General features: G+C 45.5%; 1 protein-coding gene across 10 annotated transcripts in view; it reads left to right on the top strand.

Annotated features, from left to right (window-relative positions):
• The window catches only part of magi1b (membrane associated guanylate kinase, WW and PDZ domain containing 1b), a 129,201-nt gene extending 103,596 nt beyond the window's left edge, over window positions 1-25,605 (top strand). For 3 of the 10 annotated variants that reach the window (XM_076751263.1, XM_076751236.1, XM_076751288.1), the window contains 12 exons: window positions 2,452-2,483; window positions 2,942-2,986; window positions 4,907-5,153; window positions 8,287-8,378; window positions 9,534-9,726; window positions 11,359-11,730; window positions 13,677-13,880; window positions 17,457-17,550; window positions 17,680-17,767; window positions 18,604-18,747; window positions 20,633-20,771; window positions 23,518-25,599. In XM_076751263.1, the coding sequence (XP_076607378.1) occupies window positions 2,452-2,483; window positions 2,942-2,986; window positions 4,907-5,153; window positions 8,287-8,378; window positions 9,534-9,726; window positions 11,359-11,730; window positions 13,677-13,880; window positions 17,457-17,550; window positions 17,680-17,767; window positions 18,604-18,747; window positions 20,633-20,771; window positions 23,518-24,743 (2,876 nt within the window). In that variant the 3' untranslated portion in view covers window positions 24,744-25,599. The other 7 variants (XM_076751296.1, XM_076751246.1, XM_076751254.1 and 4 more) reach the window with 7 other exon arrangements.
• The last annotated feature ends 313 nt before the right edge of the window (window positions 25,606-25,918 follow it).

The following is a 25,918-nucleotide window of genomic DNA, read 5'->3' as shown; positions in this document are numbered from 1 at the left end:
GTTGGTTGAAGAAGAATGCCTTTTCTGCTGCACATTTTAACATTTAGTAAGCAGAATAAAATGAACTGGGGGGCCCCTCAGCAGTCCTGGTCCATTATTTAAGAGCTGAAAGTACCAAGGATTAGTGGGCACTCTCTCACTCTTGGGCTGTCAGTGAGCAGGCCAGTCGAGATCCAAAACTGCTCTTTCCCTCCTCTTGTATGTAATTGGGACTGGGGGTTGGCTCAACATCCACAATACCTTTTGATCTAGGAGCTTCAAACACACTGTGGCACACACCGAACCGCACACACAAAAACCCATGGAACTGCCTACCAGTGCAATGTGTCAACCTGTGCACAGTTATGTCTTTCTTGTCTTTGATTTGTTTATCAAAGTATTTGTCAAAGGGCATGGATGCCTCACAGCTTGGTAGAGTTTCTATATTTTTGACTGCACTATTGCTTTTATATTGAAAGGTGAAATTCCAAAAGCTTACAGAGACCTGAATCAACCTATGCCTGAGTCCATTTGTCGCTGGCATGGGCGGGTCCGTTTTATGTATCGGTGTATCTGATCAGAAATCTGGGAGAAAGAGCGTGCTGAGAGACATTGACGGACAGCAGCAGCGGATCAGTTGTAGTGGACAGATGAACGATAATCAAACATCAGCCTGATGCTTTGACTGACAGCATGCTTAGCCCATAGAGAAAACCTCTGGACTGACAGCATGCATCTGCTTACGCATCTGATTTAGGGAATTGTTATGCGCTCCTGAATGAGTGATTCCTATTGATTGGGAAAAAGGCGGTGAAAAAGGGAGAGATATAAAGGGAAGGAGGAGGGGGGAGGAGAGGAAGGAGAGAAGAAAAAGACTGCAGACGCAACACAGTTGGAGCTGTCAGTTGTGAATGAACCCAGATGTCTGAGAGATAAAGAAGACGAGTGTGTGTGTTTGCGGGCATGCATGTTTGCGTGCATGCATCCATGTATGTGTGTGTGTGAGTGTGTGTGTGTGTGTGTGTGTGTGTGTGTGTGTGTGTGTGTGCGTGATCTTATTCTCTCTGTTTCCCTAAAGGATTGACACACAACAGTGGCCCATTTTCTTCGATCAGACACCGCCTAGCCTCACTCATACTTTACATGTGTTACACAGCCCTGTCGTATGTGAGAGGTGTGCGTGTGGTTCATACTACACTCATTGTGGAATTTTGAATATTATAGAGGTAAACACACACCGCGAGTCTTGCCTTTTCTCTTTGTTTCATGCATTCCTTCTCCCGTTCTCATTTCCATAACTTCATACAACTGTTTACTTCATGCAGAGTGGATGCAGGGAGGGGGAGAGGGCAGCGATGCGCTTTAAGAGCAAATTTCTCTGGCTGGATCGAGGCTGCGTTGGCATTTTAGTCATCCGTCAGTCTTCCTTTGTGTGCTCGTCTGTGATAATGAAGGAGTTTTCTGGTCACTGCTCACTCACGCAGAAACCCGTCCGTCATACCTTAAGCACACTTTGTGTCGGCAGCGTCTCGCGAAGCCGCCTGGTGCCTGTGTGTTTGCAGCTGCATGGATGTTTACCAGCATGTGGGGGTGGGAGGGAGGCTGGGATGGAAAGGAGAGAAAAAGAGGAAGAGGGAGGGAGGGTGATGATGCTGAGGGAAGAAAAGGGAGGGAGGACAGTGTGCAGTGAGGTGTGAGAGAGAGAGATAGGGAAAAAAAAAAGGAAAAGGCAGCAGGAAAGGCAGAGACTGGGAGGACACGGTAACTGCCTATAGATGCTGGAGCCTTCGACAGCGGAGCGCGGCGCTCAGCGGACACAGGAAGATGGTCTCAGTAAGAGGGGAACTGACGGTTGCCTATAATTTAATGTTCAGTATCTTGGACTCCTTCTCCATGGGTAATGCTACGGCCAGGAACTCTAGAGCACAGCTCGCTTTTCTCCTCTCTACTCCTCTCTCTTTATTCTCTGGCTTAGTTACTCTCCAGGATTCTGTCCTTTCCTCTTAACTCTCACTTTCCTCCCTCAAACACACTCACACTCACATGCGTGCTCTGCCGTCGGGTAGCCAGAGTCTAGCGAGCGCCGGGTTAGCCCTCGGGGCTGGCCTCACTCTTCTGCTGCACCAGTCAAGCCAAGCGCTGGCCGCGGCAGTGATGCAGATAGATCGCGCTGCCTGCACCCCCCTCCCCTCCTTTCTTCCTCAAACGCCAGCCGCGGATGGGCGAGCAGAGGAACCAAGCAGGGAGACAGAGGAGAGAAGGGAGAAGGAGATGAGGGCTAGATGAGCACTCTTGTGGCATTGTTTTGGAGTCTGCGTTATCTGTTTCAGTTTTTTTTTATTTTTTGTTTTTTTTGGGCTTTTTTTTTTTTTTTTTGGTGTTCTCCTTTTTTCCTGAACATGGACGATATACCAAAAGTAAATTGGTAACCTTCTCTCTTTTTCTTTTTCCCATTTCTCTCTGGCTTCACAGGGGTGGCGCCTGCAAAGAAGAGCCCCAAACTGGTAAGTAGTTGTTTTCCTGTATTTCTCTCTTCTCCCATCCATCCCTCACTCTTCTGTTCTCCATCCACATGGTGTACCTGTCAGAGGGATATTTGGCTCACTTTCACTGCCTCTCCTCTCCTACCTCATCTCCAGCTTCTCTAAGGGGGGACTTGTGCTGATGTTGTGGGTCTGTTTGTAGACATGGGATGCTGTGCTGTGCGGGGGTGGCTCCCTGTAGCTTCGCATCAGTACTCCCTCCACTCTGGCGGGGGCTGGGACGAGGGGCTTTGATGCACAGCGTGAGCTGGGTTGCTAACACGCTGATGATCGCATCGCGCTGGGTGCTAAGCTTGCAGAGTGAGAGTTGAATGTATGATCACAGCTGAGAAACAGCCTCATCCTCTGATACATGCTGCATAAATGGAGGGACCTTGTTGTCTGACTGAACATGTGTTTGCTAATTTTTTGTTTTGCAGGATGAATTTGCGCTGGCTCCTCCATACAGAGATTACACTAGGAGGGTATGTGATGTTGTGTAGATGGGGTGAAAGTTTTCGGTGAATGAGGTGTGATGGTGGTGGTGCTGGATATGTAATGTGTTAGATGATAATGGTGATGGTACAACATTCTTACAGCAGATAATAGAGGTGATAAGTTGAGACTGATAATAGTGTTAATGCATGATGTTTCAACATAATGTTAGGTTGTAATAGGCTGGTTATGTGCAACAAAACACTAAAGATGACTTCTATGCTGTGATGAATCAAGGGACTGTGGCTTGCTAGCGGCAAAGCAGGACTGAAGTGAGTCCAAGGAAGCAGCAAGGTTTTGTTTTTGTTGCCCCAGACCCCTGTCCCTCCCTCCCTCACTCCCTCCCTCCCTCCTTCCCATCCTCTGTCTCCTTAATAAGTTATTGGAGCAGGAAAAACCAATGTATTAAACCAGTCCTGGAGCACAGAGGGAAAACACAATGACTGGAGAAGGTCAAATCTAATAGATCCATCAAGTACAAGACATTTGTTTTCATTTGAAAGGGGAAAAGGATTTGGAGTTTGTGTGCATCAACCTGAGATAGGAACAAGGAAAAATGCTGCCTCATTGGCCAATGAGGCGCCATTTTGTTTGATGGAATGACCAAAAAATCATTTTGTGGTCAGGAAAGTGCTGAGGTCTGACTTTAGCACCAAACAGGACCTGCGTTTGTGACTAATAATATGAATCCATTGATTTTTACTTCACCACACAACCCAATGAGGTTGCACTCATAACACTGGTGGAGTAAGCATTCCAGCTGGATCCACTGCTCTGACTTAATATTTGCTAAAGCGTCAAGCTTCTTTTATGTCTAACAAGGTTGATGAATATAAACATGAATTGCAGAGGTGTTGGAGGCTGATTCGGGGAGTAATGAGTCCGAATATATTGAAGACATGACTGCACTTTGAAGGCCAAACACTTTGATATTTGAGAACAGATAAGCTGCTTGCCCCCGCCCCTTCATGGTGTATTTTTGTCCACTACATCCAAAGCACTGGGAGGTCACGTGATGTGAGGAGACTGAACTGCTGTCATTTTCTCTTACTGTCTTAAAATATCTTCCTCTCTTTCCCATGCTGATTCTTGAACCCTTTCCTGTCTGTGTTTTCTTTTTGAAATTTGGAGAGTAATGATGAAGATATGACTGTTAAGAAAGACAGTGAAACAAGGGTCACGGGAAGGATTTACTTGTACTGCAGTGTACTTGTGCTTGAGCTCTGAATTGTGCGTGCGCTACCCTACTCAAGCACTGCTACCTTCAAATCCTTGAGCAGGTGCTTAAGTACCCATGTTATTGAGGGGCCAGTGGCAATTTATGAGGAGTTTTACATTTCTGGCTTCACCAGTAAAACCCTCCGTTCGTTTCAAACCCCACAAATGCTTTATTCGCTGTGAATATCTCTCCGTATGCAGCAGGGGATGCAGTTCATTCTTAATACATTCCACTCTGTTAAACAAAAGGAATAGGAAATGTATCCTCGTAAGTTGATCTACAGTTTTTTCTCCCACTGCTGAATGACTTAATCATGAGAAACCATTGAGGCCTTTTTTTCCGCCTTTGTATTCTAAAATAATTCTCCACATAAAACAGCTTGATTATTCTTCGCTGAGGTAGCAACACAACAGTGGTTGACATTATACACTCTTAGATTCTGCTTCCTTTTACCCCAAGGAGCAGCAATCTTTAATCTTTTTTAAACCAGATTCTTCCGTGTTCAAATCTCATTTCTCCTCTCACAAACCACAACCCCGATTCATCTTGTCTTTCCAATGCTGAGCAGGCAATAACCTTTTTTTCTCATCTTTTCCTGCCTGTCAGCTCACACTTCAGCCTCCATTTTCACAGGTGTACTGACACAGCTGACTTTCAATTGTCAAGTAATATTGATCTGCTTCTCCAACAGCAGTTGTCAAGAAAGGACAGTCAGAACAGCTCCCAGCATAGCGTTTCCAGCCACCGGAGCATCCACACAGACTCGCCCGTGCACCCTTCCCTGGCACCCCCTCTCAGTGAGAGTGTCGCTCCCCCTCCCCCCTCTCAGCCCCTGCCAAGCCTGCCGCCCCAGGACTCCCCAGCAGACGGGACCATCCAGAGAAAACCGGACCCTTTTAAGATCTGGGCCCAGTCCAGGAGCATGTATGAAAGTAGGCGTAAGTATATACATTTTTGGTGGCGGTTGGTTGAGGGCTGCATGGGGCTGTTGGCTCGATGGAGACCCTTGGTGTGTTTAAATGGTACTGCACGTTTTGGAGCAAGACTTGGGATAAGGGATAAGGCTTGTGCATGTAAGTAACTGGTTTACATTCTTAAGCAAAAGCAACAGAGGCCCAGCCTTGTGTTGCTCTTGTTTGCTTTCTGGAGAGGGATGTGGTCTCAGTTTGATGCTTCGGGTGTTATATGTGGACTTCAGCAGTTCAGCAACGAATCTTACCTTCATGACAGTTCTAAGTTTTTTGTTGTCTCTATGCTAGATAAAAGGCTAGAGCAAGCAGGCGATTAGCTTAGCTAAGTTCACACATTAAACAGAGGGAAACAGCCTGCCTGGTTTGTTCAGAGTAGTTTTTCCATTCCTGTTTGTGTGCAGATGAAACAAACGAAATATAATATGTTTATTAGTAAAAAATACATTTATGATAAAGACAGGAGAGTAGTGTTAATCTTCTCATCTAACGCTCTGCAAGAAAGTGAATGAATGTATATCCCAAAATCTTGAGTTATTCCTTTAAAGCCGTCACTCAAAGCTACAATGTTACCATTGATTTTATTGACATTTCCTACCAGCAGAAGCCTCCCACGTCCCGTATTTTAAAAGCTACTAGATGCCGCTTTGGTCCAATTGTCGGCACTGGCACCATTGACACACTTTTACACTAGACGTCCCTGAAGAGACACATGGGCGTATAATTAGCAGCAATAGTGGAGTGGATGTCAGCGGATTGCATGTCCCCCACCTCCTTGTCTAGCCTTACCAAAGCAAAGGGATAACTCCAATTAAAAAGAATAACCCTCACATCCACTGTCAAGTTGAAAAGAAACAGCAGTCTGTAAGGGCTGAGAAACCTTAACATCTAATCACTTTCCCAGGCGCCACTTGTCAAGGATTTTCATTATTTAGATGCCTGTGAAGAAGAATGTTAAAAGAAGGGCTGAGCGTGGGCTAGTAGTGCAGAAGCCTGTTGGCCAGCTGCTGTGAAGGGCTGAGAAGACAATAGTGTTTGATTTACAAAGGAAATAAAGAACAGAGATGCAGGGTGGAGACTGAGAGGGAAATTATGTCCACATACCTGTCCTTAGAAGCAGTCTCAGCAGGGGGGGCTTCTAAATTGCCTGTTTGCTCAGTACAAATGGGAGGACATGCAAAGAGAGCCAAAAGGATAATGAAGAGGGACGCGACAGAGACATAAATGGGACGTGAAAGGAAAATGTTAGGATAAGAGAAAGGTCAAGCGTGAGAAGATCAAGGGATTCTGAGTTATAGAAAAGTAGAGGAAACACAGAGAATGGCAGAGAGGACATCTGACCTACACCAGCAGGTGTAAACCCTCCACTTCCTCACGCTGCATTGAGCCCTCTTCCTAAAATCCTACTGCGTGCACCCCATAGGGCTCAGGCCTTGGCTGGCTGCAGCAGAGACATTTCTCTACGCAACGTTTGCTGTAATGAAAAGTTCTGCTGAGATCAAGGTCTTTAAACGCACCATGTGGTGAACGATTTCCATTTGCAGAAAAAATCCCCCGAAAAACCTCACACAGCATTAACCTGCTCTAAAAAGCAGAGGCCAGAGAGGACAGGGCATCGCTCGTGCTTTATTGGCCTTCATTTCGATCATTGTCTTTAACATGTTCCAGGTTTAATTTCCTCACTGTCTGAACCGTCCGTGCTGGTTATTTGCAGTCCACACTTGGACTTCTGCAGGTGTCTGTGTATCTTTGTAAAATATTTATGGATCCACGCCCAGCTGCCTTACTGCGGGGATCACTCATGGATCTATTAATCGACAGGAGCAGGGCGTAGCTGTGCAGCTGACCGCCCTGAGTGTAAGTGCAGATTGCAACGGTTAGCCTTTGACTCGTCCTCTCCCACTTCCTCCATGGTTACATTGTGATAGATTGGGAGAGATAGCTGTATTCCGCGGGGATTTTAGCTGTTGACTGAAGGAACAGATTGGGAGCAGGCTGTTTATGCCTTCTGCCACCCTGCCGCCTCTTAGTGGCTTTAGTGGCCTTGGCAGCAGTGGTCTGTGTTGGAGCAAAAGGAAATCTCCCCAGGAGTTTGCTCAGAGGTGCGTGTTTGTCAAACCCGTGCGGCACAGCTGAGACCTTTCAAATGCATGCACATACATGCATATGTGAATAAATATACACATACTTAAAGCAAAAAAGCTCATGTGTCCGCCAGGATAAGGCCACACACATGCACACTTGCTGTGTTTGTCCCCTGCCTTCCTGTTTGTCCCTTGCCCTGAGGCTCCCCTCCATCTCCACTGCTCTATGAACCATGAGCTGTCATCCGCTACAGTGCAATGCCTCTTCTTTCTCTCTTATGGATGGGAGTGGACTGTGTGAACTAACCATCCTCTGCTCAATAATATATGGCCTTTTCCAGCCTGCGTTAGCACCCCTGTCAGGTGGGAAGTGCTCTCCATCATATGGAAGAGTCGCGTGTCGCACATCACTTCATAAAAGAAACAGCGTAGTTCAATTGAGCAGCATTGTCCAGTCTGTGGGAGCAATGATTTAGAAAGCTAAAAGAAAATATGCTATTTTAGACATCAGAGCGGAATTTCAGCCTGATCATTTCTAATTATGGGACCAATGAATGAGGGTGCGCTGAATTTTTTTGGCAGCCTGTCTAGCTTTTCATCGTTTATTTAAGCTCTATACCTATGCTCTATCTCACCCAAAATAGATCCTTGTAATCTTTTGATGGATCCGTTTTTTGTTCTTCTCCCAAAGCCTCCTGAAGAATTGTTTGTGCAAAGTGCTATCTTAGTGACAGAGCTTGGAACAGTTGGGAGGGCGGTTATTTGCGTGTTGACACAAGCAGCCGGGTGGTTTGATTCCCTGAAAACAATGGGTGCATCGACTATGGCTATACATCTGTATGGCAAATTCAGAGCATGACATTTTGACTCATTAGGGAGATATAAAGGGAGTTATATTAAGTGGCTTACTAGCATGCTATTACTGAACTCTTCTTGCACCGGTGCAGGTACAGGAAGTCCCCTGGGCTTGCTGTTGGTATTAATGCAGAAATGTTAACTGTGGTTTGTTGATTTTACAGTTCCAGACTTCCAGGAGCAGGACATTTTCCTGTGGAGGAAGGACACAGGGTTCGGCTTCAGGATCCTCGGAGGCAATGAGCCAGGAGAGCCGGTGAGTCTCCCTTGCACACTTTCTGTCTCTGGTAGCTGATTCTTTCTAGTTTGTGTTTCAGTGTCCTCGGTTTTCACTACACATTTGTGTGAAATGTATAAACTTCTTCTGACAAGATGTAGTAACCAAAATGATGAAATGGATGCTATATTCCCAGAAGCAGTCTGAGCAGCATCTATAAGGTTTTTCCACCTCATCTGTTTTTCTATTTATCTTCCTTCTGTGCGTAGTTCTGAGCTTCTGTGTTGGACTCAGACATATCAGTGATTTCTAACACAGTTTCTCTTTGATCTGGCCAATGTCAAAAACCCCCCACACATCTCACACACACATCACTTTTTTTCTTCCCTTTTTTAAAGAGGCAGCGTTGTTTGTTCTTGTTCACTGGCCAGCACTGCGTTTTTTGAAGGAAAAAATAATGATTTACTTCAGAGCTTGGCTCAGATGGCTACTGTAGCAGGCTGGAAAGAAGAGTAAAGATGTACTAGTGAGGTTTAAATTATAGCAGACCTGCACTGCATTCCAACTTTTATGCCTGCTGCAAATAAATGAATTCTTATCTGATGTATGTATGTATACTTCAGTATATCTTAATCAAAATATCTTGCATGGCTTGAACTCATAGCTTTTGCCAATTACCTGTTCATGGCATCCACTGTATAAAACATAGATGTTGTCTCCATGACATCACTCATACGTTTCTGAAGTCAGTGACAGTGGCTTCACCAAATTCCTGCCTAATCCAACAATGGGCAGTGCAGTGTGGGTGGAGTTGAGGCTGGCGGAATGAAGCCTGGTTGCTGACCTAGCGGTTAACTGTCACTCAAAGCGGTCATGCCTCTAATCAACTTTAAGTGAGTTATATAAAATTCTCCCCTGTACAGTTGTCATGAACAGGGAAATTAGTTCTATGGACAGAAACTGTTTTGTTGTACCAGGCTGTAAACATATTTATTTCTGCTGTGAAATTGGGCACTTTAATATGGGGGTCTATGGGGATTGACTCAGTTTTGGAGCCAGCCTCAAGTGGCCACTCAAGGAACTGTAGTTTGTGGCATTTGCTTTTTCAGCCCCAGGGGTTGCTGCTTGGTTCATCATCTATATTTGTGCACACAGTCTCACAAGTCTCCTTCATCTACTTTGTTTGTGTTTCAGATCTACATCGGCCACATAGTGAAGTATGGAGCGGCAGACGAGGATGGACGCCTGCGGTCTGGCGATGAACTGATATGTGTGGACGGCACAGCAGTGGTGGGCAAGTCGCACCAACTGGTGGTGCAACTGATGCAGCAGGCTGCCAAGCAGGGCCACGTCAACCTCACTGTGCGACGCAAAACCAGCTACGCCGGTAAGAAGCAAGAGGGGTCAAGATCAGAGACCTGCTGGAAGGTCCAGAAAAAAATGTATGAATTATGGCAAAATGCATTAGAGACAGTTGCTTAGAAGTTGGAGGTGTGCAGCCTGGCACCTGTAGTTCCAGCACAGCTCACAGTGACTGCTCCTTCTCGTTCCATTACTCCCTGCAATATTTGAAATGGATGTCAAAAAATACAGAAAATCACCATTGTCTAATTTTGTAGCTCATTTTGTAGCTGCATTTTTAATGAACGGTGACGACTGCTGTGACAAATGCATTGTGGGTCCTGTGGCTTCCTTGCAGTAGAGGTGAAATAGGAATGGTGGGATGTTCCAGTTGCACTAGCGGTCACTTAAGCAATAGCTTTGACGCAGCGTAAAGAGTAAACAGTGAGGCTGATATCAGTGAGATGAAATTAAACTGGATTACATTCATGCCTCATTTCCAGTAAATCCCATGTGCATGTGAAGGAAGATTGAATTCAGTGCAGGATTGCCGGAGGCAGTGGGAATCGCTATACGGAGCTGTCATTATTGAAATTAAACATATTAAATGGCAAATGAATCAAAAATGGGCGTTGATTTCATAAAAATCTAATAAGTCTTAAAAATTAACCTCTAATTGTACTTAATATGTAGTGAATCCATTTGCGAACAAAATCATATTTCATCATTTGCCTCTGATTCCATTATATGATAATGGAATGGAATACAGCCTCTGCTGCTACAGTACAACAGTATGCAGTTGCTGAAAAGCGCTCAGTACTTGACATCACCGAGGGTCCCATTTATTTTCATCGCTGTTCCATCAGGGGCCTAGGGACCTGCTTACTATGTGCAGGGGTTGCCTTCCTCTCAAATAGTCTGGGTGTGTAATGGTAGGAAGCCGCTACCGCGAGCAAACGCCCCCGCCCACCACTGCCATTTCAATGCTCTGCTCTGCTCCACTCTGCTCCTCAGCCTGCGATAAAGAAAGACCCATAAATATGATGGAGAGGGTGGTCAACCTTCAGCCCGATGACAGCGGCCAGACGGTAGAGCATTGCTGCACCCCGTCTGCCTCAGAGCGTCGAGAATATGAGGCGCCTTCTTTGAGCAGCTGTACAGGAAATGAAATGTGGAATGAAATGTCCAGATACAACAGACGAGCCGCGTCTTTAGTTCATCTTTTGTTCAAAACAGATCAGGGAAGAGATTGTTGGAGAGGCGCTTCTCCTCAAGCTGTCTTGCTGGCTTGTCTTCTATCACATCAACATAAAGTAGCTGTATTAGGAGAGAAAAACCTCTGTTTATTTACAGTGTGTTTTTATTTTCAGACTGTAGAGATGATGTAAGATTTTGCGGTGTTGTCTTTTCTTGACAGTTTTGTTTTAATGTTATCTTGCCTTATTATTCACCGGATTCTTACTTCTTATGTAACATTGGCTGGCCTAATTTTTTGTCTTCACTCTCCTCTTGATCTTCTTTCAACTCCTGAATTTCTTCTCCCCTCACCTCCCTGTCTACAATTTGTTCCTCTTTATTCCTTCCATAAATCTCCCTTGCGGTTCTCCACACTTTTCCTCTCCCACCTTTCGCTGTACCGCTGCATTTCTCTCATCATATCTTCTTCTGCCATTTTTAGTTAAAGCAGAAGGAGACGTGCCTCCATCGCCGGCGTCCTCCCACCACAGCAGCACCCAGGCGCCCAGCCTGACAGAGGAGATTGGGAAGCGCACCCCGCAAGGCAGCCAGAACTCCCTCAATACTGTCAGCTCTGGCAGCGGCTCCACGTCTGGCATTGGCAGCGGGGGAGGGGGCGGAGGGGCAGGGGGCAGTGGCAACGCTGTGGTCGCTGTGGCAGCCGCCACCACCTCCTCTCAGCCCCCCAATACCACCTCCTCTGTCTCATCCACCTTGCAGCCGTATGACGTAGAGATCCGCCGCGGCGAGAACGAAGGCTTCGGTTTTGTCATCGTCTCTTCGGTGTCGCGACCTGAAGCTGGCACCACCTTCGGTAAGAGATGTTACACTTTGGAGTTTGAAAAGTTAGAAAATATCTTCAGGCACGCTGCTGTTGATTCCATATGCAAATATTGCAGAAATCTGTTCCACTCAGCAAAACATGAAACACACATTATAGCTTTTCCTCATCACTGGAGCCTTTTATCTTCCTATCTTCTTCATGAGCTGCCTTTGTATCATCCATAAAAGCACTGAACACTAAATAGCCTGACAGCCAGCACATATTCTGGCTATTTACAGTCCCACCAGATCAATACCAACACTCTTCAAAGAAGTGGTTCTTCTTTCTCATTTTTGTCTGAGCCTGTCAAACCAAGACACTGAAACCCTTTCTTCGCCTGCAGCTGCTGCTCCACTCACATAAGGCTTTCATAATTGATCACAAGTAAAGTGGGTCTTACATAAGGCATTTGTATTATTCAGCTGAACTTAAATGGCTTCTGCCGAGCAGGTTGGTACTAAAAGCCTAATGACAACTTAATGAGAATGAGTGCTACAAGCAGGACAAATGGGGGAAATGATTGGTGTGAATTATATTTATTTTACAAAATTAAGATCCAAGAGATGCAGTGACTCAAAATCAGCTTGTCTGTCTTTTTGGTTAATTTTGCTTCACTTAGCTGGTAGTAAATACTGCAGTATCCGAGGTTTTCAACATTCCAGTGATTCCTCTATTTGATCTCACACACCTGCACACGTAAAGCCGTTCAGATGGATTCTGCTTTGCTTTTTGCAAACTACTTGTGACCTTTCTATGCAAGGCACCCTTTGCCCTACTGCCATGGCTTCCTGCCTACACCACTGTGGCATTCCACTCTCCTCTATGCTCTTATCTGTCAGTGTGGGTGCACTGAAAATGCTCAGCTTTCCAGGTTGAATCACAAGTGGCAAAGCTCCTTTTCACGGGCCAGGGTAAAGCATGGGCCGACAGATAAGCTTTATTTGAACTGACCTGACATGTAAAATCTAACAGAAATCCATCAGCCACATGAAAGTTTCAAACTCAGTTGCTCTGCAGATTGCTTCACAGCAGTGACGGTGTCAGAAACCAGTCCTCCCATACTGATAGTATTTGGAGAAGCACTTAATTTTGTTGCTACAGCACCTCGGCCTTTCATTTTCTCCGTCTCTCTGTCATCTACTTTCCACTCAATATTTTACAGCTAGATTCAGTTAAGAAGACAAAAAGGAGTCGGGGTGAGACAAGTTTGTAGTGGAATAAAACAGTGAAAATGAATAATAATGAAAAAGAAGATGGAGAATGAAAGGAGTGATCGCACACTTCTTTTCTCTGCAGTGACTGATGTCAGACTGCAGACAGAGAGAGATGAGGGAGGGAGGGAGGAAGAGAGACCTCAGGGTAGTTGGCGAGATGTCAGCTCTGATGTATGTTTGTCGTCTCCAACTTTCTGCAGGTGTTTGGGATGCAGACGGCACGGCACAGTTTTTTCATTATTAACTTTTTGCTGCCGAGAGACACTCATGCAAACATAATAATGATACCCGTTTTAGAAATTTGGTGCTGGAGCAGCTTTAAGTAAAACAGGAGGATGAGGCAGAGAGGGTGGAGGAGGAGAAACATATTGGATGTGTTAGTAAGTTTTCCCAATGATTAATTTGAAAAAGCAATTTACAAGAAAAGTACAGAGAACTACAGTATGACGCATTCTTTAATTTCTTTGCAGAGCACATTTTAATTTGCCCTCTTTGCCAGCGCTTTCATTTTGTTCTGTCGTTTCTCTGATCAGCTTCTCTCTGAGACTTCGGCTTGGCTTACTGTTGGCTGTCAGTGAATGAACGCTTAACCTTCTGATCCTCTTTTTCTTGTCCTTTCCCCCTTTTCCCTTCTTTTTCCTTCTCTCTCCAAACACAATCCAACAACACCCCAAACACACACACACCAAATCACGCATCTCAACATGTCAATGGTGATGATAGCTGGCAATGCATGTGTGGCCATGCCCCACAAAATAGGACGCATCATTGAGGGGAGCCCAGCAGACCGCTGCGGGAAGCTGAAAGTCGGCGACCGCATCCTGGCTGTGAACGGATGCTCCATCACCAACAAGTCCCACTCTGACATCGTCAACCTCATCAAGGAGGCCGGGAACACCGTCACACTACGCATCATTCCTGGAGACGGTGAGTAGAGGATGATGCTTCAGGATTCCAGCTAGTTTATTATCTTTGTCATTTTATTATTCGTCTAATGGTCTCGATTCCTTCAATAAACTGTTTCCAAAATGGAGACCTACCAATGTAGAAGGTGCCTTCAAGGGTCCTTGCCACAGTGCGCGATATTGCTAACCAGCTCATTGTGACAATATCCTATTCAGCTGGTAACCTTCAGTCAAAATGTAATATTTAACGGTAAGAGCTTGTTCCTGAAGGTTGTGGCTGCAAGGCTGTGCAAGTGGCTTTGTCAGTAGCACACTAATGGCAATCATACAATACAGTCATCTGCCATTGTTCGTGTTATTACGTAGATTGGGTAGATTTGAGGTGCAGGACAAGTCATCACTTTCCGGAGTGGTTATTATGTATGCCTGTAGTGTTATATAAAGCAGTTTCTTCACTTGCCTTCAAAGTGTCTAGAGCACCCGCAGTGGTGACAAAACTGCTTCTTTGGGGATATTTGGAAACTTTCCCAGTTTTTTGCATTTCTGCCTTTGGCATGCCCACATTTTGAAATGATAGATACGTGCGTGGGTGTGGATGTGGGCGTGTGTGAGTGAGTGTGTGTGTGACAGAGAGAGATGCAGAACGTCCACTGGGTGTATGGGTGTGTCTTTCTTTGTCAGAGTGGTTTTAAGGAAAAGTTTGTGCACATTGTATGTTCTGTGCTGTGCAGCTGAGAGCTCTCACTACTTTGTGCTGACAGATCACCCTGGCATGCTTCACAAATACAGTTTAATTAAGTGTGTGTGTATGTGTATGTGTGTGTGTGTGTGTGTGTGTGTGCATGCGAGGAAGGCGATACTCGCTGTCAACCTGCGCGCTGGTAGAAATTGGAGCTATTTGTCCGCCGCTCGTTGCTTTCCGACTCACTTCTTATGGATGAGGAGTTTGGGGGGTTTTTCTTCCCCCCGCGGAGCACTTGATGAGAAGAGTCAGCCAGAATTGCTCTGCCAAGAAGATGCAGAGAGAAATAACTGGATATGCTTTATCGAAAAGTTCTGGTTTGTGTTTATGTGCATGTGTCAAACAAACTAGACAGGACACAGAAAGAGTGACAGGAAAAGATCGTGGCTCATGTTTCTAAGTTGTGTCTCTGAGTGTCTGTTCTCTCTGCCTCTGTTTACACGAGACTGAGCATGCCTATTTTTGAGTCGATCAATCCTGTCTAAACTTTCTGACACAAATAAATACCGATGCAAGAGGTTCTTCCAAGGTGAAGTCGGGTTCAGCTCTTTTCCATTGAGCTCACCTCTCCCCTGCGTGGGAGCACAGACAGAGTTTTGTAGTGACTGATGCTCAGTACTCCTGCAATGACAAGGAGAGGCATGGTAGTCCTGCTGCTGGTGCACAGTAACACATGCACAAACAGCTAATGCCTTCATCAAAGCTGATGTCTCTGCAGCGTAGACTTGAGGCGCAGACCAAGCACACCTCATTGCTTCCTGTTGTGTACGAGAGGGGAGTCAGACGTGCCTGAGGTGGTGGAGGTTTAAAAAGCCCTGGGGTATGTTGTGTGGCACAGCCCCCCCTGCTTCTCTTATCTCTTCTCCCTTTCTCTCCCTCTCTGCTCCTCTTTTTCTCTCCAGAATTTCTCGTTTTGATTGTACCTGCTCTTGTTCCTATCTCAGCCCATTCAGGGCGGGAGGGCATATTGCCAGGGCTGGAGACAAATTACAGAAACAGCTCGGTGCTTTTTTTTTTTTTGCAATGTGAATGTTTTTAAGCGAGAGAGGAGAAAAGAAGCAGTGGGTCGCGAGCGGAACGGCAAGATGGAGAGAAATGCAGCTTATTCGATTAATTTCCAGACAGGAAACAGTCAGAGGAGAGATAAATGGGGAGAGGCAGCAGGATGCGGGGAGTGGGATATGCAAATGAGCAGATGGAGGGGCAAACCAGGGCTTATGGAGGGGTAAACCAGGGTTTATGGGGAAAAATTTGAGCTTGGCCAAAGTGAGAAATGAGCAACAGAAAATATGTGAGATTGTAAAAAAAAATTGCAGTTGACGCCATAAATTCTCATGGGGTGTTGTTTACAGCATGGACCTCATGCTGAGGACCGAGCAGACACATTTGTCACGCGTGCATAAAGCCAGAACTACAAGGTTCTCCTCAACGCAGTCCTCAGCAGCACCTCGATTGGTTGACTCCGTACCTCATGGCCAACAGGCAATCGAGGAGTCAAGCCAATATGCTCCAAGGGGACTGGTAGAGGTGGAGGAGATGAATAGATGAGAGGGGAAGTGACCGTGAGAGGAATAGCGAGTATGGGACTCAGAAGAGAGCAGAGTCGTAATCAAATCAAAGGTACCTGTAACTGATTAGGTTGTTAAGGAAAAGAAAGGTTTCTTTATGCAGCAAGAGTGGTGTAATGATGGTTGAATCATGACGGTATGATTCATTGATAACACAAAATGATTGAATCAGTGTTAAGATGAAAGACAGAAGAACCAGGAGCTTTTATGTCCCAAGAGGCTGCGAGTGCGTATCTGTTTCCTGTTTGACAATTCACAGACAGACAGGAGGAGCGTCGGTCCACAGTGAGACGTACATCCTTTGGAAAAGAAACACAGTTTGACAAGTGCCTTGACAAAATGATTGATAGCACAAATGTAAACCTCTGTATTGCTCTGGTGTCCCAGATCTTGGCTAAGTGGTGGAGGAAGCCCGGAGGCTGGTGGAGCTGGTGGTGGTCCCTGTGGGTCAGTTAATGTTTGTAGCTGACAGCTGCTGAATCCACACCAGTGTTCACTCTGAGTTCTGTGAAATATGGATTTAATTCCATCACACAAGGTCTCCCAGGACACCAGAGACATTTTTTATTGGAGTATTTTTATGGAAATTAGGAGAAACTGTATTTAAGAAGCAAATGGCAATAAAATTTACTCAGTGTAGCAAGAGGGTTTTTACATTTACATGAGGCAGAAATGGTCTTGGACTGTGTGGAAAAATGTCTTACTTAGCAATGATTTTCCAAATACTAATCAGTTCTTGAAAAGCTCAGATTTCTTTTCTTATTTTATGGATGCCAATCTGTTGGTCTGTGTATTGATTGGTTTGGCCACCAGTTTGGTCCAGACTGGAATATCACCTGTTGTATGGATCGCCATTAGATTTGGTACAGATATTCCTAATCACCTGAGGAAGCTGGTGACTTTTGTGATCCACTGACTTTTCCTCTAGCGCCACCATGAGATCACTACTGGTTTTGACTGAATATGCTGACAACTATTAGATGGATTGTCACAAAATTGGTCACATACATTCATCAAAACTAATGACATTCCCATCAGCCTGAGGCGTATTTTGTATTTAGTGCTCAGTGTTAAACGTTAGCATGCTAATATGCAAAACTATGATGGTGAACATGGTAAACATATGCATTTAGAATTAGCATGTTAGCATTGTTATTGTCAGCATGTTAGCATGCTAACATTAGCATTTAGCCCAAAGCAGCACCATGCCTGAGCACAGCCTCACAGAGCTGCTAGTATGACAGTTAAATTTTAATCATTAAGCTTTTTCTTCTCTCATGCTCCTCAGAATCATCAAATGCGTCTTTGTTGACCAATGCGGAGAAGATCGCCACTATAACCACCACTCACACACCTCAGCAACAGGCTGCACCTGAGGCCAGGTAAGGGGCACACCTTAAAAAAGGCAGAACAACGGGGAGTTTTTCAGAAGAAGTGTCAAAAATCTGCTTATTAAATTGCACTGGTTTGTTCTTTAATATTTCACACTGACTGTAATCTTTCTGTCTCAGGAATAACACCAAACCAAAACAGGAATCATTTGAATTTAAAGCCCCACAAGGCCCTCCTCCCCAACCCCCAACACAAGTCTCCCCTCAGGTAAGGACGGACGCTGCACGGACGGTCATCCATTCACCTGTCGCGTCATTCATACATCCATCCATTTCATGTCTCTATCCAACACCCCAGCAGTCTACGCTCCATCCCGTCAACTTCCAACCCACATCCACATTTGTCTTTTCACACGTCCAGCCAGCTGTTATGGCATCCAAACATCCATTCATCTTCTGTCCCTTCATGCATCAGCCAATCCACCCACCCACCTTCCCAAGGGCAAACAAAGTGCATTTTTATTTATTTATTTTCCCCTGTACGTCTACCTGCTGGCGTTATCAGAGCCCATGCATTAAGGAAAGCCTGTCTGCTTTCAAAGTAACCCCTCAGTCCACTGTGTTCCCTGCTGAATTAATCTGGCGGTGTGGAGATGGCTCTCACAGATAGCATTGATCCCTCAGCAGAGGAGATTAGGAGGGCGGGAAGACAGGAGCTTCTGTGGCTGTCTGCCTGTCCTTGTGGTGCCCGGTCTCTCGCTCTCTCTCTTTCTGTCTCAGGCTTCTCTTTTTGTCCACACAGAGCCCAAGGCATCAATAATTCAGCATCCTTACACCTGAGCATATGCATATGCACACACACTTGCACACATGCACACACTCACAGGAAGAGTCTGGCCCATCTATTAAATAGGTGTGACTTTCCTGAAGGTGGCATTTGTCCCATGCACCTGAAATAGGAGCCCACTTCAAAGGGGACACACATACACACAACCTCAAATCTGAATCACAAACCCTGATGCAAATGTGTCTTTCTCCCCCCCTCTCTTTCTGTGTGTGTGTTTGTGTATGTGCGTGTGTGTGTGTGTGGTCTGTCCCCATCAGGATGCTGAGTTCTACTCAGTGGATCTGGAGCGAGACAACAAAGGCTTTGGCTTCAGCTTGCGGGGAGGCAGAGAATACAACATGGACCTGTATGTACTGAGGCTAGCTGAGGACGGAGCTGCTGTCCGTAACGGAAAGATGAGGGTATGGACACTAACACTCCAAAATTCACCCAATTTTTCTAAATATTAGGCCCCGTTTGGACAGTTAGAAGATGCTACACTTTGCTCGTCATGTTTTTTCCCCCAGAGGAACTTTCGTATCAGAAGAGTTTTGATGTTAAAGTGGCACTCCACTAAATTTATACCCCAAGTTAAGTTAAGGAAATAATACCCACCCTCAGCTGTGTCATGTCTTCTGTAGCTGTGGAGACCTTAAAGTGCTATAGTCACTCTGTAAGTGGAATAATTCAAAATGTATTACTTTACAATATATAACATATATGCATAACAACATTAAGCGGCATTCTTCGGACTCACCCAAAGGATCCCCTGAGGTTCTTTTCCCACTTGGGCTGTTTTGGCTTATTATGGCACATAACTGGAGAGTTCCTTCAGCTGTTTAAATCTTACCATGTAGCTTTATGTGAGGATTTCTTGGTCAGGGCAGTACTTGCTAACCATTGCTGTAAATGTTAACAAACAGTAAGGGGGGTATGAGGAATCATTTGAGTCCAGTATAACAGTATGTATGAGCTGTGTGAGAAACATTTGTATGCATCTCCAAAATGTCAATATAAGAGTGCATTTTTCAAATGATACAAAAAGGTTTTTAAATGGCTTATTTGACTTCAGAAGTTGGAGGATTTTCTCTACCCATAAAGGAACACTTAATCCTGCAGTTTATCTGAAAAATCTCCAGAGCTGTTACGTACCGATCCTGATATGATAATTGCCTGCTTTCAGGTGCAGTCGAAGCCAGTTGACTGTGTTCATTAAGAAGCTGGCTGATGATACTGCCTCATAGACTTCAGAGTCATAAAAATAAGGTTATCTATCAATATAATTGCTTGTGCCCAATATACCCCCCAATTACTGCGAGCCGTACTTCACTGAATATAAACACTGTCACCTCCAGGCTTGGGCATGTAAGAAGGTTTGTGGTCTGAGTGCAACATCAAAACAGAAGGTGCACAAACACTGCAGAGTCATGTAGTGCTGACAGAATATGTACATTTTCATTTGTTAATGTTAGCTTGTAAAATGGTGTTCATACATGCTGCAGAAGCTGTCATGAAACTGTAATATTTAACCTTTATTTTGATTAATTGCATAAACCAGTAGCACCTCCCCTGGGCTGCCTGATTGAATATACAGTGCAGGGCTAATTGATTCTCCCTGATGTGTTTGCATGTGAGACAGAGGTACTGTGCATGTGAGCTACAAGGGAGTAACTGATGTATGTTAATTCGCTACAGTTGGGAAGTGTGTGGGTGCGCATGTATTAGCACATTTGTACATGCATATATGAATAGCTCCGTTTGTATTTGTGCAACTTATTAGCTGAGATATTAATAGTAGCAGCTCTGTGAGGCACAGGGAGGTGTCAGTAAGAGATCCATATTCTGCCAGAGAGGAATTCCCTCGGCGCAGACAGCACTTGAGGCGTGGAGGCAAAGAAGCAAAGTGTTTCTTCTGGCTCCTGTTTTTCCACGCTCTCTCTCTGTCTCATTTTCCTCCCTCAGCTTCTCAGTCGCTGCTTTTCGACACGATTTGCCCTCTCCTGGAAACTGTCGATTTAGATAAAAAATGTTGCTGTTGTGCAGTTTACCGTTCAGAGTATTCCATATGTTAACTTCTCCTCAATCTGTCCTCCCTTTTTCCTTCCCTTCTGCTGTCACCGTATCCCTTTGAACCTTCATGCCTCTCATCTTTCCTCTTGTGAACTTTCATCCCCAATGTCTCTTGTTTTCCTTGTTTACCTCTTCTCCCTTCCATCTTCACTTGTCACCCCGTCTCTCCTCTCCACCTCCCACTTTTTGGCTTCCTCCTCGTCTTCCTTTCTTTCCTGCTCCTCTTCCTTTCCGTAGGTCGGAGACGAAATCTTGGAGATCAATGGCGAGAGTACCAAGGGCATGAAGCACGCGAGAGCCATCGAGCTCATCAAGAGTGGAGGCCGGCGCGCCCATCTGGTGCTCAAGAGGGGTGACGGCTCTGTGCCTGAATATGGTGGGTCAATCTACGAAAACATTCCCTTCTCCCCCATCTTCACGCCCTGAGCCAGGGGACGCCCAGTGGGCGGTGGTGGGTTGAAGGGGGAAGAACTGTATTAGCCTCCCAGGACCCTTCACCTATCCCTGGGACAAACCCACCAGGGAGGGGGAGGAGGTTGGTTAGTCTCTGGTGTCTTTCTGGTGGAGGTCAATCCTGGGCTTTTGGGGGGGGAGCAGGGGTGGAGGTGCTCTTGTGGGTGCTGTCGCCCCCTCCTGCTGTCACCTGCTCTCGGTTTCCATGTCATCCCGCTGTCACTTTTCACCTTCTGGCCACTGAGCAAAAGCACTCTGCTGGGACTTTACAGGAAGGTGGTGGGTCTGATGTCAGTGCTTCAATGAAAACAGAAACTGTTTACAGGGTTTGAATGACCAGAGTAGTGAAAATCAATGTTTCTCGTGGGTAAGAAGTAACATCGAGGCCTCCAAATCCTCAGAAAACACTAGTTTAGTGTTAAGAGGAAAAGAAAACTTGATCCATTGCATCCCGTGATAAAACGGGACATCTCGCAGCTTTGGTTAGGACGTGACACAAACGTATTTATGATATTTATTGAAGGTGAATGTACGCTACTGAACTCTTAAGGGTTTTAAGTGAGAACTGTATTGAGAAGAAAAGGCAGTCTGATGCTTTTTTTTTTTGCCATTTCAAAGATAAAATCTCACCATACTGTGCTTGACATTACTCACTAATCCATGGATTTTATTTGCACCCACTGTTAAAGTCATTGAAAAGCTGTGACGACAGGAACTCCACCCATCCCCATTCAAAAAGAAAAAGAGTTGCTCCAATTATATAGACGTTTTGTACAGTGATGAAAAGAATAGAGACAAGTATTTTTGTTCCATGTACAGAGCCATGAATCGAAACCACATATTAATGGATAAAAGTCTATTGCTGCATGAACTTGTCAAAAGTGTAAATTGGATTTTTTTTCTTTCAATTGTCTATTTTCCATAATATTTATGGAACATTTCTTTTTTTAATCGTATTGACCAGTTTTGATTGATAGTCACGAGTCATCATAAATGTTTTCTTTTTGTTACTTTTTTTTGAGTGGAGATGCATTTGCCTGTCTTGAAAAGTTCATCAATGTAATTTTATTTGCGCACCGATATGACATCATGTGAACTTGTATATTTTGGATCATTGTTTGTACTTTTTAGTTGGCACAACCTTTGACAGTCTTGCCAGTATTTCTTTTGTTTTCTGTCAGCAATGTAAAACTGCTTCATACGCTGTTGTTGTGGGTGTGCAAGTCTCACTGTCTTTATTTTGGGGGTTTGGGTTTCTGCTGCTTCTGTGTCCACATGTTCAGGTGTGTGTGGGTTAGTGTGTCTGGGTGTGTGTTCGGTTGGTTCCAGGACTTTTCTCTGTAACTGATGGTTTCCACTGAAGGGGTTTGGGCAATTTCCTGGACTGTTTCTTTCTTCTGAATGACTCAATGATCAAATAAACACATTTTTTTCATTGAAAATCAACACAATAATTCTCCTTTTCTTCCTTCAAGTTCCAAAGCAATCTAAACCCTGTGCTCTTCTCTTCTTTTCTGTTTTTTTTTCTTTCTTGTATCTTCCTGTATTGCGCTGGGCTCTTGTCTTCCTTCAGGGATGGTCGCTCCCCATCTCACTGCATGTATGAGAAATGACAAGATGGGGGAGGCCTCTGTCCTCCAAAATCAGACCACGGTTTGTAACTGTCCTCCCCTGTTGTCTGGCTCTCCCTCCCATTTCCTGTCTTCCTTTTTCTCTGTCTGTCTCTTTCTCCATCCTGATCAGTGTGGTGTGGCCTCAACTCACCCATGCCCATGCTCTGTTCCATGCAAACAAATCCACTCGCCCAAAATGCATCGCCAGTGCCGCCGCTGCCGTAGCTGCTGTTCATGGATACTTGATACATTTGTCTGCTCCCGCTGCATTTAACCTTTGGGCCACAAGTCCAACAGAGAACATCGTCTTAATTATTGCCAGTTTTCTGCTGTAGTACCTTGAGATAGAAGTAGAACAGTGTAGAACAACTGTACGGTTAAAGCATTGTGGTGGCTGCTGATACAGATGGTTTAGTTAGACTAACTTGATAAAATTCCTCAAGGTAACACAGTTAGAACTGATGTAAAATTGTGCAGATGATTGAAGTCTTGTCTTCGTAAAATGCCACCTAAACTGTACACACTGTTAGCTGCAAGACAGCGATAGTTCCCATCTGGAGCATTTCATTTGCTTTAAACATTTACAAAGAATTCTAAGGCATCATGACAGTGCATGAAAGAGCATGGCTGATCAGTACATCAAGCAGCATCAACATGCAGCACGTTGGCACTGACTGTAAGCAGCCTCCAGTCCAGCCAAGTCCAAGTCCAGACCAACCAAGTCCCAGTCTGCTTCAGAGAGGTGACCCTAGGTAGACCTGGGAACAGGTTTGTTATGGGTAACAAGTCTCCTTAAGCAATGGCTGCCTTTGTGTCACTGCCTCTGACTGTCATGTGTAAGCTACACTAATCTTTTACCATTGGCTGTTGCTGTGCCATCTAACAACTAGCCATCTTTGCTGGCATTAACATCAGAATGGCTTCCATTGAAAGTGTTCTCAGCCTCATGTCTGAGTGATTCAGCATGGTTCATGTGAAAGCAGACAGGAGCTCGTTTTAAGTCTAGATGCATGTTTGATCCCCCTTCCCTCGTCTGTATGTCACCATTTGTTGCAGACGGCAGCCCCAACGACAGCAGCGCAGCCAACCCAGCCTCAGGGTTACAAAACGCTGCGGAAGTGAGCACCATGCCCCCAACCAACGCGCCATCGGAGACAAGCTACCCACCAGAACCACACCAATCATCCCGGAGCAAGAAGGAGCCGCACCGCCACTCTACTGGCACCGGCAAGCAGCACCATTCCAAACACAGCCACCGCTCCCCCACCAAGAAAACCAGCACGGGAAAACACACGGCGAAAAAGTCCACGGGGGCGCTGTTCAAGAGGAAGAATGACAAGGGAAGTGACGGCCACCGCCACCATTCCAGCGGGCACCACCGGAGTCACCACCGCACGCCTGACAAGGGGCACAGCCGGTCACACAGCGCAGAAAACACCCTGGATAGTCGCCATGAGCGACACCGCCATGGCCGCTCCCCCCAGAGACGCCACGGTCAGCACTCCTCCTCTCATCAACACCACCGCCATAGGTCTCCTTACCGCTCACCTCACCGCCACAGGTCCCCCCACCGCTCTCATCACCACTCCCCCACCAGACGCCATGCTCACTCTGCAGACCCCTACCGCCGGCACGCCTCCCCAGAGAGACCAAGCCACGGCATCGAGAGGCCCAATGGGGGTGAGGCCGTATTGAAGGAGCCACCCAAGACTCCTGAACCCAGCCTCCCTTTCGAGGACAGCATCCTCCGTGAGGCTCCAGCCCTGGACCGCCTGAACAGGGAGGCCACGCTTCCACCACTGCGCAGGGAGGAGCGGCTGTATGGGGAGGACAGTCTGCTGATGAGAGCCTCCTCCATGGATAGAGCCTACAGGGGGGACAGTCTGTTGAGGGACGTGGCATCCCGTGACCAGAGAGACACCTACAGGGATCTGACCTTGCCCAGAGTGCGCACCCCCGACTCAGATTCAGCCTACAAGAGGTACAGCTCGCTGCTGAGGGGCCGCTCACCTGAGAGGACACAGAGGGATGGGCGCTACGCCAGCCGACATAGTTCCCCCGAGCCGGAGTACCGAACACGCAGCCTGGGAAGAGACGTTTCCCCGGTCCGGAGCTTCAGAAGGGACGACTCTGAGGACGAAGAGGACGACGATAATTTTGTAGCGGCAAAGGTGAGAGAGTACTACAGCACGCTCAAGAACAACACCAGTCGTTCATCCCAGCCCATGCTCCCTGAGCCCAAGAAGACCTACAAGGAGAACCCCAAAGACCTGAGCATCTGATTGGATGGCTGTCAGCCAGTCACAGCCTCTACCCACAAAACACCTCAAGTACTCACTCCCATTACCACTTCTACAGAAATGCACCCAATTGTGAACACACGCACACACACCAGACAACTCTCTCTCACACACACACACACACACAAACACACACACACACACACACACACACACACACAAACATTATGTAACAATGTTGAGTTACTAACAAGACAGTGATTCCAAAATGACTTTTGAAAGCTGTTTTTTTTTCTTTCTTTTTTAATTGTATGTTTTTTTTCCTTTATTTCCTTATTTTTGGTTAAGCATTCTGCATTTACAGTAACTCAGACTTTTCCAGAAAATGTAAAACCATAAAAAACAATGATGTGCCTAACAGTTCCATTAATGAGCGACATTTTCTTTTTGATTTGATATGTGTCGGGCATTTTTGTGCCGCACTGTCAGATGATGAAATGTATGTACTTTTCCACGAGGACCCCATGGAAGTACTGAGCACCTGGATCACTGTAACCGGTGCTCACACTGATGCTGTGCATGTCTTTACCGGTTTCAATGTCTCTCTCTCTCTCTCTCTCTCTCTCTCTCTCTCTCTCTCTCTCTCTCTCTCTCTCTCTCTCTCTCGCCTTTATGCTTTCTGTCTCTTTGTCTCTCTCTCACTCTCTCTCCCCAGTGCCACTGTTTTTTAGACATTTGACCAGACTATAGCACAAGCCTGCATTTGTTTGTATATTTTTGACAGTTTGCAGTATGTGTACATTCAGAGGTGATCATTTTAAATGAATGAAGGGAAAATTAAAAGTTAAACTATGATGATGATGATGATGATGATGATAAAATAAAATAATATATTCAACAAATGAACAAATTTGTGGTTGTTTTGCTTTGGTCTCTTTGATTATCACAGCCTTTAGACTCATTGTGAGATTTTAGCCATTGAGAGTGGAAGTGTCATATCAAGGCAGATGCTGGGTGGCAGGTAGAACGTCTGTAGAGTACTGAGCTCTCATCATTTGGGCAAACAAAAGAGTGAAGAGACTGATATTGTTATCTCAAGCCTTCCAAAAGTGTGTGTGTGTGTGTTTGTGTGTGTGTGGAAATAAAGTCTTTGAAGAGAAAAAAAAGCAAAGAGCTTCCATCCTTTCACAACATCAAAGCCTGGATAGAACAGTCAA

This window comes from Chaetodon auriga, chromosome 2, assembly GCF_051107435.1.
Source record: "Chaetodon auriga isolate fChaAug3 chromosome 2, fChaAug3.hap1, whole genome shotgun sequence".
Lineage (NCBI taxonomy): Eukaryota > Metazoa > Chordata > Actinopteri > Chaetodontiformes > Chaetodontidae > Chaetodon > Chaetodon auriga.
Note: the sequence above shows the minus strand (reverse complement) of the source record. Positions and strands in the feature narration are given on the sequence as shown.